The sequence below is a fragment of the Adiantum capillus-veneris genome, chromosome 16 (genome assembly GCF_014529385.1).
Source record: "Adiantum capillus-veneris isolate H3 chromosome 16, ASM1452938v2, whole genome shotgun sequence".
NCBI classification, from domain to species: Eukaryota; Viridiplantae; Streptophyta; class Polypodiopsida; order Polypodiales; family Pteridaceae; genus Adiantum; species Adiantum capillus-veneris.
In genome coordinates, this window is record NC_140946.1 from 69,994,902 (window position 1) to 70,009,554 (window position 14,653).

At 43.9% G+C, this 14,653-nt stretch overlaps 1 protein-coding gene across 1 annotated transcript in view; it reads right to left on the reverse strand.

Annotated features, from left to right (window-relative positions):
- The window catches only part of LOC147439245 (uncharacterized), a 50,809-nt gene that overhangs the window by 19,326 nt on the left and 16,830 nt on the right, over nt 1-14,653 (reverse strand). The window contains exon 2 of the mRNA XM_086485113.1: nt 2,978-3,049. Coding sequence (XP_086341239.1) covers nt 2,978-3,049 — 72 coding nt within the window. The remainder of the gene's footprint in view (nt 1-2,977; nt 3,050-14,653) is intronic.

The window sequence follows — 14,653 nt, forward strand, 5'->3', positions numbered from 1 at the left end:
TGCTTGTGTGCGTGTGTGGATGCGCGCGCGCGTTATGTGTGGTCTGTCTATTTGGTATGAATTTTTGGTTTTTTAGTTTGGTTTTTGCACATTTTGTTTGTTTTCAGGTTTGTTTCTTTTGATTTTGATTTCCTTTTTTGTGTTTGGGATTTGTGTTCGCGTTTGTTTCTTTTGTTTTTTATTTTCTTTTCGTGTTTGGGATATTGTGGTCTGTTTGGGCTAATGTTCTTTCCTTTACCACGTTTTCTATTGCTAGATGTCGTATGGCGGGGCTCGAAGTTTCTTTTACTATCTTCCTGGAGCGACCCTCCCAAGCTCTAGATCTTAGTAGCCACCTTCAGCAAGTGGACTTTTCTCTACACTGATTGAGACCTCCTAAACTCCTCCGTTATGGCTTCCTTCAATAGAGCTCTTGGTGGTGTCAATTGTTTCTCCTCTCTCATCTTCATCATCGATTGCTCCCTCCCTTCAGTCTTTCCTCAACCCTATGGTTTCAAATGGTACCAGTTGGCGGGCTTGACCCAACTTTGTGCAACTGCTTTGGCGGCCCGTTCCCTACTCCATCACCACTGGTGGCTTTCTGACGGTCTTCATCTTCCATATACACTTGCAAAGTGTCACAAACTGCTGATGCGACAACCACTGAAGACCAAGGCCTAAACCAAAGTAGAAGAAGAAGAAGGCTTAGCCAATCGAGGGGCCTAAAACCCAAAGTGGTTTAGGAATTAAAATCTTAACCCAATCAACTTGCAAAACCTTGGCCGAGGGGCCTAAAAACCCTAAAATGAAGAAGAACCACCACACTCTCAAAATTGCGTGAAGGTTGATGATGTCGCATGCTATACGGACCATCTTGGATTTCGTGCTGACGGCTTTTGGGGCATTGACTATGCTTTTGGATGCACTACTTTTCATGTAATTGCTTTTGATAGGCCAAGGGCCTTTAAATTAAGTCCTATGGGCTCTCTCTCTCTCTCTCTCTCTCTCTCTCTCTCTCTCTCTCTCTCTCTCTCTCTCTCTCTCTCTCTCTCTCAAGCATTCTACCGCGCGGAGAAGCAGAGCAGAACCACAAAATTGTACCCTGTTGAAGCAATATAAAGAAATACTGAAAGGGGCGGCACAGTTTGGGACCATTGCAGTCTTGGAGTGGAACTCCGCCCCACCGTGTCTCGTGTGGATTTTCTCTCTTTCAGTTTAGTTGTTTTGAAGTGCTAGAAGTATGTTCCAGTCTATTCTTTTCAGTTGGAACGTGGTGCCCTCCCATTACACAAAGTGAGGGAGTACCTATCTTCCCAAGACAACTATCATCCTCTCTGGTTTTTTCCTCTGGCTTTTAAGTTTACCCTTGTGGCTAGTTTGTATACATTTTTATAGATGTAGCCTTCAGGCAACTTGCCCTTGTTCAGAGGGGCTTTTCAAGTAATAGAAATCAGCTCCTTTTAACGTCCTTCAGAGGCTGGAGTTAACGTATAGAACTAAGCAGATTTATGATTTGCCACATTCCACTCTGCGCATCATGCAATATCGGTATATGAACAAAAAAGTTGAAAACTAGAAAATCATAAAAGAGAGAGAGAGAGAGAGAGAGAGAGAGAGAGAGAGAGAGAGAGAGAGAGAGGAAGAAGAAGAAGACGAAGAAGAAGAAGAAGAGAATTCTTAACGACGTGGGAGACTATCCCAAGAGACCTCAAAGATCTATCCGAACTCAAGACTTGTTAGTCAAGAGGGAAATGGCATAACCACCAATCTACCACACTTGGGTGATAGAAAGGTTATACCATTTTCCTCTTTTTATTCACACACACACAGACACCCGAGAAGAAGATAATCTTTAAGGTCGTGGGAAACTATCCCAAGAGACCTCAAAAATCTATCCGACGAGAGTTGAACTCGAGACTTGTCAGTCAAGAGGGAAATGTCATAACCAATCTACACCACTTGGGTGATAGAAAGGTTATACCATTTTCCTCTTTTTATTAACACTCTCACACACCCACACACACACACACACACCCAAGAAGAAGAGAATTTTTAAGGTCGTGGGAAACTATCCCAAGAGACCTCAAAGATCTATCCGACGAGAGTTGAACTCAAGACTTGTCAGTCAAGAGGGAAATGGCATAACCAATCTACCACACTTGGGTGATAGAAAGGTTATACCATTTTCCTCTTTTTATTAACACACACACACCCACACACACACACACCCCGAGAAGAAGAGAATTGTGGGAAACTATCCCAAGAGACCTCAAAGATCTATCTGGCGAGAATTGAACTCAAGACTTGTTAGTCGAGAGAGAGAGAGAGAGAGAGAGAGAGAGAGAGAGAGAGAGAGAGAGAGAGAGAGAGAGAGAGAGAGAGAGAGAGAGATCTTTCGAGGTTGTTTTCCATCAAGTTTCGCATTTCACCCGTTTCAGTGAAAGATTTCACATGTATCAAGGTTTCAAACCTGTGAAACGGGGTTTTATGTCACACTGCACTAAAACCAATGATTAACTGCCTGTAATACCATGCAAAACTCCCTAGGACAAGATGATGAAGATATGATGAAGATAATGCTAAGACTTCCCCCTGCTCACTCCTAGGTCCTGCCTATTTTACCAAGTGGCTCCTCTATGCCCTTAGTTTTTGTTCCCGGTTGAGCCCCAGTCCATCATCCATTTCTTCAGCATGTCACCATAAATGTGCCAAACAGCACATTTGTCATTTATTCCACATCATAATGACACGTGGTTGAAAACTGCAGCCAGCATTTACTGTCTTGCTCATAAAGATGCACAACCCTCTAACTCACCAATAGCAAAACAGATCCACCAACCTTTTAAAGAAAAATGTCTCCAAAAATTAAAAGCTTTCAAAATTGATATGTAGAAGACCATGTGTGGGTATACGCTTTTTATACATGCTATCTACTTGCAAAGATAACCATGTTATACATGCTGAGAACGCACAATTAAGACAAGTATGGCATAAATACCTGTAGCAATGCCGCAATGGTACCACAAGAGTGCCACAGCATAGGAGCCAAATCTTGGAAAAGTTCGCGTTTCTGCGAAAGTGTGCAGCCAATTGTTAAAGGTAACATCTCACAATAAATGGAGCCCACCATCAAAGAGCTCTTCTCGCAAAGACCAACTGAATTCAAGTTTCAGCATTCAAAGACAGAAAAAAGAGACAAACACAGCTTTAACAACAAGTGAGGAATGTCAAACTCATAGGTTTGTCACATTCTCTTTAGCACGCACAGAAACTATAAAAGAGAAATAAAACGTGCTAAACTATGATTTGAAATGGAAGCCTACAGAAAACAATCACACCAATCTAGAATGCAATGTCAAGTACCTTTGTTATGTTAATGATAGGAACATCTATATGAACAACATTAATGGAGGCTGAACTTTTGAAAAGCCTTATCACAACATATCATTTTAGAGTGAAAATGTTTTCGATGTATATTCCATTTTAGTTCAGCTAAAAGCACAGTGTGTCACAAGGCACTGATTACGAGGCTATTCAATGAGCACGTAATGACTCTTACAACCAACCAATACTCCATGGAAACAAATTTGTAAGATGACTTTGGAATTGAACTTGTAACTTAGCCCAAAAAGGTCAAGCAAGGCTATGGCTTGGCCCTTTGGACAGGCCAAAAACAAATGTATGCGTGTGCCTGTGAGTATGTGATGTGTGCACACATTTGCAAACATGTGCATTGCAAATCTTTGAGCAAGTTAATCTCTCTCTCTCTCTCTCTCTCTCTCTCTCTCTCTCTCTCTCTCTCTCTCTCTCTCTCTCTCTCTCTCTCTCTCTCTCTCTCTCTCTCTCTCTCTCTCTTCGTCAGATAGATCTTTAAGTTCTCTTCGGATAGTTTCCTACGACATTAAAATTCTGTTCTCTCCTCCTCCTCCTCCTCCTCCTCCTCCTCTCTCTCTCTCTCTCTCTCTCTCTCTCTCTCTCTCTCTCTCTCTCTCTCTCTCTCTCTCTCTCTCTCTCTCTCTCTCAGATTGTGACTCTTTGCATTACATAGAAAGCCAGGGGACCCGGCCAAGGGCATAGCAAGACCGCAAAGCTGCAGAGTTTGACCTCTCAAGAAAAGTGGCATAGCCCCAGCAAAGAACATAAACAAATATGGGGCCAGCAGGCATCCCTCACGTACAAAGCAAGAGATGAAATTGCCACCCAATGTGACCTCTGATAGTGTCAGCACTAGAAACAAAATGATATAGAGCCGCAACTCTTGTAATCCACTACAAAGGAAACCCCATCCTCTGCAAAGTACTCCAAAAAGCCCAAATCCACCCGATCATATGCCTTGTCAAAATCGAGAAGCATAGACTCGCTATCGTAACTACCGCGCCCACTCAACTGTCTCATAGAATCATAGCAGCTAAAATACACGTATTTTATTTAAACTACAATACTCCCATGTTTTGGAACATTGTGTCCGTACTATTGACAAAAACACATGAACCCTTTTCAAAGTTGGGGGTTGAGCCTATCATTAATGGAAGTTGGAACTTTTAAAAAAAGCTCTGAACCACGCATGTGCGATTGCAGGCTAGAGGGCAACAGACTCCTGGTAAGCTTTTTATGTAAAGCTCTCTCTCAACATTAAGTTTTAAGTGTACTTTAATCTTTACACATTCCAATTTTCAATCAAATTATGTGCAAAACTAGATATTCACGTGGGTTACCTATACTTAATATTTGTAATATTTTAATTTTTTCCACGAAAAATACGTCTAGTACGCGTATTATACACCCCGAATTACATGTCTCGTCCTATACCGTAGCTCCTATGCATAGAAGTTAAAAGCATTGTCCAAGCTGCATCTATCTTAAACAAAGCCAGTCTAAGAAGCATGAATGAGGCAAGCAAGAAAGGCCTCAAGCATGCACTATTCTTCCGAGCTAAAATCTTATGAATGGAAGAAATGAGACTAATCAGCCTCAATTAGCGTAAATGGTGGGAGTCTCTGCCTTTCGGAATAAGAGAAATCAACCTAAAAGATAGTGTGAGAGGGATTTGGTGTTGTTTGTGGCTGATTTGGAGAACCCTCTTCATTTCAACAGGTCTGTCACAAAGTGATGACGTGGTGGACAGTAGAAACCCTAATTTCTGCCAGAAACCCTAAAATTCCTGCAAACCCTAATTTCTGCCAAAAACCCTAATTTCCGGAAATCGCGGAGGCGGAATCTTTTTTTTAAAAAAAAATGAGCGACACAAATCTCAGCTTTTCGCTTTGATTTGGGAGAAAGAAAGAGAAAAAGAGAACTTGCTTTTTACTGACTCTCATTAAGAGAGAGAGAGAATCTGCTTTTGCTTTCAAGCGTTTGGGGCTCTGCTTTTGGGCATCCCTTGTAACCTTTAAATTAGTGGTGAGGGCCTCACTTCTCAGGGCATCTGGATGCAGAGTCTGAGAGTGAATCCCGACCCACTCTCTTGTACTTTGAATTGATTAATACAAAAAGAAATACCGAAAGGGGCGCCAGTCTTTGGGGCCAATATCTCTAGGCACAGAACTCCGCCAGGCCAGTGCAAATCTATTGTGATCTCTAAATTGTTTTGAAGTGGTCATTTGGTGCTATCGCGGTTGATTCTTGACTTGGAATGTCCAAGTCTGTTACAGTGGTATCAGAGCACGGCCGATTTCTCTTCTACGGGAAATCCGATCCCCGAATTTTTTTTCCGCGGCACCTATGGCTTCAGGCAATGATCAGTCGACTCCCTCTGCATATGGAGATGCGGGTTGGGATCACAACGAAGATTCAGACAGAGAGTATGGCCCGCCTCGGCCTACTCAGGCGGAGCAAAGAGAGATGGAGCGTCGTCAATTGATTGGCGATGCAACAAAGATGATGCTCAATTTTGCCAAGGACCCGAAGATGGCAAAATATATGAACCAGACCTCTTTGGAAGAGGTACAGATGGAGTGGCAAAGAACCACAACACCACTCCCGAAACCCGCTCTCAAGAAACCTTCTGGCTCCAAGAAAATATACGGAGAAGGAATTGGAGAACGTGGTTGATGCACGGATTGCTCAGCTTTTTAACGCGCAAAAGAAAGCCAAAAAGCACCGCAAAAAGCAGAAGAAAGGCACTGACTTCCCGGGATTTTTGGGTCGTCGGTCGACTTTTGACAAGGCAAAGAATCAGAAGAAGCGTGTTCGATTTGAAAGAGTACCCAGTTCTTCTTCTTCTTCTTCTTCTTCTGACAGTTCTTCTAGCTCTTCAGACTCGAGCCAAGAAGACAGACAAAGCAAAAAGCAAAGCAAGAAACAAAGCTTCGGAAAGGATAAGAAAAAGGCACAGAAGGCTACATCTCGCCCAGAGACTGACAGTTCTACTGAGGACTCGTGTACAGACAGCTCAGATTCCGATGACGGAAACTTTTATGCGAACAAGAAGATTTTTAATTTTTTTTTACAAAGCCAACCAGTATGACTTTTGTCACCAGTGTGTGACTACTATCTATCCTTTTTGTTGATTTCTTTCTTATTATCTATTTACTTTCACTTCTTGGAAACACCCCTCGGGAAATCTAACTGCCCTGCATTGCATAGCTAGTGTGGAACTGTCCAGAGGGAGTCCAGGCCTGAGGGCAAGAGAGCACTAAGGTTGGACAAGGACTATGGTTAGCCAAGTGGGGTCATTGACTAGCTAAGTGGAATCCTTTGCTACAGAGGCTACATTTCAGTTCTGGATGTGGCCGCAGTGTACAAAGAGGGTCGGATGACCTAGAAAGATACAATGGCAGCATCTCCTAAAATTTAGGGAACTGCTATTTTGGGACCTGAAAATGTGTTGACGTCATTACCTCCCGAATGACAAGGGGAACATTTTCTTACTCTGCCGTGAAGTCAACTGGGCAACCGGTTGGGAGATTTTTAGACGGCAACCCCGAAACGGGAAAATGCTTATAAATGTGCCAAGTGGCACATTCTGGTGCAGTTTCTAATGCAAGAGAGAGTTGGCGCTGAATTTTAAGCTGGGAGAGGCTCATTTGCAGCTTTTGTCACAGGTTAAGAGCTATGGAGTGCTTGCTTTCCCTCTTATGCACAGTGCGGTGCCAGGAGTGATGCCCTGCACGCTACGCACTGCCCTCTCTCTCCCCTTTGGCAGTATGTTATGCCCCTCTAGTGGGCTCTTCATCTGACCAATGTACAGTTGTGTGGGTTCATGCGCGATTGCCGAGGCAAGAGCCTCTTGCACAGGTACTGGATTAGCTAGCGGCTAATCCCCCCGCAGGTACAGGTGAATTCGGAGAGGTTTCACGCCAGCAATCTCGTCTGATTCAAAGGGCAAGTAGCCCTACAGGTGCGGGAGCTCGAGGACTTGCTACGGATGCGACCGGCACGCGAAACGGAGCCCGAAACAGTGAATTACAGCCTGCTGTGTATTTTTGCAGGTTTAGGGTTTTGGCCCTAAACCTGCAAAAATACACAGGGTTTTAGGGTTTTAGGGTTTTTGCACGTTTAGGGTTTTGGCCCTAAACGGACCCTAATACCCCCAGGAGGTTCGGGGACGCAAGGGGACCGTTGTACAGGTGATCTGGCGCATTTTCAGGGCTGAAAACAGAGAATTCAGCGTGCTGCAGATTCTCGCCAGTCTCGCCAGGTTTTGCAAAGTGCCCGTATGCGTCGGGAAAGTCGGCCAATGCGTGGGAATACTGACTGTGAAGGGTTCTAGTACAGTTATGCTGCCGAAATCGGGCTGGAACAGTGGAAATTCAGCCGAGTTTGTGCGGGGCAGCTTGTAGGGAACCACAGCGTTTATTCCCTCTTTTGAACAATAAAGAAATACCGAAAGGGGCGCCTAAGTTAGGGGCCAATCTGGTGTCCGTCTACTCATACAGGTGCAATCTAGCAGCCTGTATCCCTCTCCCCTTTGTTGTGTCTTGAAAGTACAGGTAAAATAGACGACTAATAATGGGTGAAAGCTAAATCAAGGTTTAAAGTAAAGTCTACCGCCCTTTTTGGATTGAACACGCCGGTTTCATGGTTCCATCGACGGGATAAAATCACTTTTTCCCATAGAAGTGAGCCTTGGTCAGTTTTGGGCTTAAAGACACAGGGGATCATAGACCAGACACAGGGAATCGCAATTATGGCTGACAGACCAGATGATGTGACTGAAGAGGTTTCCTCTTCACAGGGTCAACAGACACATGAAGTGGGTGAGTCCTCAAGACAACCACAGACAGATGACGATATGTTCAGGACCCAATTGGCTACTGCTGTGGCTATGTTCACACAAGTAATGCAGAACCCGAGGTTTTTAGCCATTCTGCAACCTCCTGTTCCGTCGCAGCAAGTTGGGTCACTGGATCATATTCAAAAGCCTGTTAAGCCTCGAGCACAGGTGATTCATACCGCACAATCAATGGAAACACCTGTACACTTGATGGAGAACATGCAGTCTCCACAACCTATGCCTAAGGTGCAAGAACAGGTAGCTGAGATGCCAGTTTTTCAAGCTGTACCAGTTCAGCCCGCCACCTTTCAACAGCCTATAGCTGGTTCTACTGGGCAGGGAAGCAACCTACAGGTTATGCAACATGTCTTCCCACCACCTTCAGTACACCCTGGCTATTTTGGAGGTGGATCCGTATTCCAGAGCATGGCTGGTCATGCACCTGGAAATCAGTTTTACACGCCAGGAACAGTGTTTGGGGGTGCTCAAACGATGATGCCTAACCCCATGTACAGTGTCATGGGTATGTAACCAGGATTTCAAAGCACTCAGGGCCAATTTGGGATGCCACAAGCAAATTTTGGTATGGCTGGAATTACAAATCAGCAGCCAAATATGGCATTTCCAGGTCAAGTTAATAGCGGCCAAGGAACACAGATGAACCCTAATAGTGTTCCCATGTTTCAGTCACTTCCATATGACAATTTAACGCCGCTGGAGAGACCAACTCCGTACAAAGAAGGTGGCAAAGGTGTCATTCACGACCTTTACAGGGTTTGATGACAGGAAGAAGGCTCTCTCATTCCTCCAGCAGTTTGACAAGGCTTATGCAGGGGGAAACTTTACAGAGGCTTCAAAGGTCCGCAAGGTAGCCACTTTCTTGACAGGGAATGCGGGACAATGGTGGCCAACTTTATTGCTTCAAGGGCAAGCTCCGTCCACATGGATTTACTTCAAGCAGATTTTTGCAGCAGCATGGTTATCTGATGACTTTGAAGCAGATGTCATGACAGAATGGCACCAGCTAAATGCTGCCACTTGCAAAAATCTGGATGATTACAATCGGAAGTTTTGGAAAGCTCTACTTCCAGTAACTTCCTATAGGTTTGTGCCATTGACAGAACAGATTGAAAAATACTGTTGTGGCCTACCTAAAGGATTGAGAAAATACTGCACGAAGACAAAAGTCACTACTTTGACGCAGCTCATCGAGGTAGCAAACACTGGCAATGGTTTGCTCAAGGGAGAAGATTGTGAATTTAACACTGGCGTCAAGGCAGGATCAGGCAAGAAAAATTCAGCCAAGAAGCACGTTCCCAATGAGGCTCCTAAAGAGACTCAGGAGTCAGCCAACGCAGGGAAAGATAAAGCTACGGCTGAATCAGAAAAGGGACCAGCGAAGAAATGGAAAAGACGTTTTCCTCGCAACTCAGAAGAGCAAAAGAAGGTCCTGAGGACAGAGAACAAATGCTTTATATGTGAGTAGCCTGGCCACATTGCTTACAATTGTCCTACAAAGAAAAGGCCAGCTGATTCTCATGACAAGGAAGACAAGAAAGGAAAGAAGCCCATGGCTGGTCTAGTGCCAGATATGGTGGGCAACAAGCCAAATTCAGATGCAAGTGAGCTTTGCAGAGCATGGGGAAAGGTCAGGGATCAAACAGTGCTTATCTTCTTTGATCCAGGTGCCAAAGCCAACTTTATTTCCCCAGAATTGGCTTCAAAGTTGGGAATCAGACCTGAAGAGATGGGGTATACAACAGAGGCAGGTTTGGCATGTCCTGGCCATACAGAGGCTGTAACACCCATCATTGGAAAGTTGCGTCTACATATCCAGTCCTATGTAGATGCTGAAGAATTTTACATCATGCCATTGGACGGATGTGATGTGTTGTTAGGTATTCCTTGGTTGTTTCGTGTACAGGGAATCATGGATGCCTACAACAAAAAGATCACTGTACAGAGCAGGGGAAAGACTCACATTCTGGATGTAAAGCTTAAAGGGGAGTCAATTCCTACTGTATCAGCTTCTGCTATTACTTCTGTAATGAGAAAGCATCTTTCTGCGTACTTGGTTTTTGCACGTGAAGTGTCAGATTGTGATGAATCAAATTTATTTGTGCTAGATAAAGAAAGGTCAATGTTTTTACAACAATATAGTGACTGTTTTTCCGATTCATTACCGTCTCAATTACCGCCAGAGAGACCCGAGGACCATGCGATAGATTTGGTGCCAGGCAGTAGCCCACCAAATAAGCCTCCGTACAGGGTTAGTGCGGCTCAGCAGAAAGAGATAATGGGCCAAGTACAGGAGCTGTTATAAAAGGGGCTGATTCAGCATAGTTCATCTCCATTCTGTTCTCCAGTGTTGTTGGTGCAGAAAAAGGATGGCTCATGGCGTATGTGCATCGACTACCGTGCACTAAACAAGAATACCATCAAGAATAGGTTCCCTATACCTAGAATTGATGATATTATGGACAAATTAGAAGGAGCAGCTATGTTTAGCAGGATAGATCTAAAGAGTGGGTACCATCAGATCCGCATTAGATCAGAGGATGTGCACAAGACTGCCTTTAGAACGACGTTTGGCCTTTACGAATTTTTAGTGATGCCCTTTGGCCTCACAAATGCTCCTGCTACGTTCAATAGGATGATGGACAGAATTTTCCGTCCACACCAGCAGTTTGTTGGTACATTCTTTGATGACATGATAGTCTACTCAAAGAATGAAGAGGAGCATAGGCATCACTTGGCCATTGTGTTCAAAGAGCTACGCAGTCATAGGTTGCTCATCAATGCAAAGAAAAGTGAGTTTTTTCTGGAAGAGATTCACTTTCTGGGACACATTGTCTCAAAGGATGGTGTCAGAATGGATCCTGCAAAAGTTGAAGCGATCAAGTCATGGCCAGATTTGAAGACGGTGCACGATGTCCGAAGTTTCTTGGGACTATGCTCCTATTACAGACGGTTTATCCAAAATTTCGTTGAGATTGCTTCACCTTTACATGCTCTTCAAAAGAAGGCAGTCACCTTTAGATGGACACAGAAAGAGATTTCAGCTTTTAATCTCTTAAAGGAAAAGATGACTTCAGATCCAGTCATTGTGTTGCCAGATCTTAGGAAGTCATTTGTGGTCCAGTGTGACGCCTGTGGTAGTAGCATTGGTGCAGTGCTAATGCAAGATGGCAGGGTAGTAGCCTATGAGAGCAGAATTTTGCAAGGGCCAGAGATAACCATGCAGGTCTATGAGAAAGAGTTACTGGATGTGATTCATGCGCTCTTAAGTTGGAAACCCTACCTGCTAGGTGCAGATTTCGTTGTCCAAACGGACCATCAGACCTTGCGATACTTCTTGACACAGGCAAAGTTATCTGAGAAGCATATGCGATGGGCAAATATCTTGTCCATGTTCCACTTTCAGATTGTGCATGTGGAAGGTAAGAAGAACGTTGTGGCTGATGCCTTATCAAGGAAGCCACAAATTTCAGCTGTGTCAATTCCTTATCATCATGAACTTGATGATATGAGGGAACAGTATGCAAATGATGAAGATTTTGCAAGGGTCTTCGAGCAGTTAATGGATGGACAACGTCATGAACACTATCTTCTTAAAGACGGGTTCATGATGATGCATGGCAGATTGTGTGTCACAAAGCCATTGCGACGCAAAGTTATGGAAGAAAGTCATGTCCCACCGTATGCAGGGCATCGTGGTATCGATGCTACAGTTAAAGCGGTTGAGACATTCTTCTATTGGCCTACATTGAGAAATGATGTGGATGCCTTTGTGCGAGAATGCCTAATATGCCAAAAGGTCAAGTTTGACAGGCAAAAGGCACCAGGGTTATTGCAACCACTACCTATTCCAGATAAACCATGGGAAAGTATTGCTATGGATTTTATCTTTGATCTTCCAAGAACGCAGACAGGAAACGATGGTATTTGGACCATTATTTGCAGATTCAGCAAACAGGCTCATTTTATTCCTGTCAGGAAGAAGATAAAGCCAGATCAGATGGCACGCTTGTTTATGAGCAATATTTTCAAGTATCATGGCATGCCACAGTCAATTGTTAGCGACCGTGATCCACGCATGACAAGTTTGTTCTGGAGAGGCTTGTTTGAGAATATGGGCACAACGCTCAAATTCTCTTCGTCATTTCATCCTCAAACAGATGGGCAGTCAGAAGAGGCCAATTCTACTGTCCTAGATATGCTGAAGTGCTATGTGTCAGAGCATAAAGGAAAGTGGGAGCAGTATTTGCCATTGGTGGAGTATGCATACAATAATACAGTGCATTCATCAACTGGCAAGGCACCTTTTGAGATAGTTGAAGGTGACAAGAAAGTTCCTCCCGTACTGCATACAAAGGACAAGATATTTGAAGCAGATAAATATGTTCAGGACATGGATGAAATGTACAAGAAGGTCAAAGTGGCCTTAGAAAAGACTAAGGCAAAGCAAAAGAAAGCAGCTGATCGTCACCGTTGTGAAGTGGTATATTCACTTGGTGATTGGGTGCTTTTACGCTTTGAAAAGGCAAGGTTAAAGAAGATGAAGGGCAAGGAAAGACTGTTTCCAAAGCTCAGCATGCGTTACTATGGGCCTTTTCAAGTGTGCGACATAATCAGTGATGTTGCATATAGGCTGAAATTGCCTGACAGTTGGAAGATTCACAATGCGTTTCATGTGAGTCTTCTCAGACCCTATGTAGGTGATGTGCCAGAAGATATGCCAGTTGAAGATCAGCCGGAAGTCGAGGAAGACGAGATCTTGGTCCCTGAACAGATTTTGGCACACAAAGAAAGGAAAGTGAAAGGCAAGGTTGCTAGGCGTTACTTGGTAAGCTTCAGAAACTATCCACCAATGGATGCTAAGTGGATGGAAGAAGGTGAACTTGCAGAGTCACCAACTGTGTTATCACTTTACCTTGAAGCCTTCGATTTGCAACCTACCTTGACCCCTTGAGTTTCAAAGCTACATGGATTGTCAGTGTGACAATGGCTTCTGAAACAAATGATGTACAAGGTATTTACAGTGAGCTCAAATGAAATACCTGTTACATGAATGTTAGAGCTGTACAGATTGTCAGTTTGGCAATTGCTCTTATGGAATGTCCAAAAGTTTGGTTAGTGCTATAGAAGTGAGTATTTCTTGTCAGTTTGTCAAGGATACAGTGATTGCTTCTATTGAAGAGTACATGTGTAACTGCATTCTTAAACTGTCGGTTTGGGTATGCTCGAAAGTGTTACGGGATCCAACGTGTACTATAAGACAGTGGCAAAATGTACAGCTACCATTTTGTCATTGGAAAGTCAGTGACTCAAAGCAATGGCAGAGTGCGAAGCTACCACTATGTCATTGGGACAGGGTTCACACGCAAGCAATACATGAGTCGACGAGGTGTTGAATACACCAGGGTTGACAATGAGCATGTATGTGTCGTACATGTGTCGACAGGTGTTGAATACATCAGTGTTGACTAGGAGCATGATCGACATAGATGCAAACGAGGACGTTTGAGATTTCAAGAGGGGGGTATGTCACCAGCGTGTGACTACTATCTATCCTTTTTGTTGATTTCTTTCTTATTATCTATTTACTTTCACTTTTTGGAAACACCCCTCGGTGTTAGGGAATAAAGGCCTAAGTGCCTTGTACTTATAACTTATAAGTTAAAAAGACTTATAAGTGAGGGGACCCAAGTGTGAATGGCCCCCTAGTCACTTACTCATATACTCAAATGTGAAGCCCAAAAATACACCAGCGTGGCTTTTCCCAAAATCCAACGAGCTCTCTCTCTCTCTCACGTTCTTCCCTGCGTGTGCTTCTCCTCCGCTTCTCTCCTCTTCTCCTTCACTCTCATTGCATAGAACAGCAAGTGGGCTCTCTCTCCTGCTCCCCCACACGTGGTATCAGAGCTTTAGGGTTTCCAAGAGAGCCATCTTCGCAACACAGATCAGAATTCTGTTTTTGCTCGCTGCGGGAAGGATATTCAACCGTTTTCGATCAACTCTGTCGCGAAGGGTTCCTCTCACCGTGTAGAATCGACCTCCGGTGACAGTTTCCCCAAAATTAGGGTTTCAAAAACTGGCGAACAGCAGCCTATTTCTGCTGAAATTGACCAATTTCGGGGTCAATTTGATGCAATTTCATTAGGGCAAGTCTCACAGGTCAATCTTACAGGTGTTTCCACCAACGAGGTTCTGAAAATTCAGCAAAACAGGTGTTTACAGGTCTGATTTTTGCCCTAAAACAGGGAATTTCAGCAAGCAAATGATGTATACACCTTGTGGAAACCTTTGGTAAGGGTTTGGCAGTGAATGTACGCTGTTTTGGGGTGATTTCGCGTGAAATTTGCTCGCTGTTTTTCTGTAACAGCAAGCTGTTTTTTGCCCGATTGCGCACATTTGGGCGTGTTTAGGTCGGCAAAACAGGGTTTCAGTGTTTGCAAT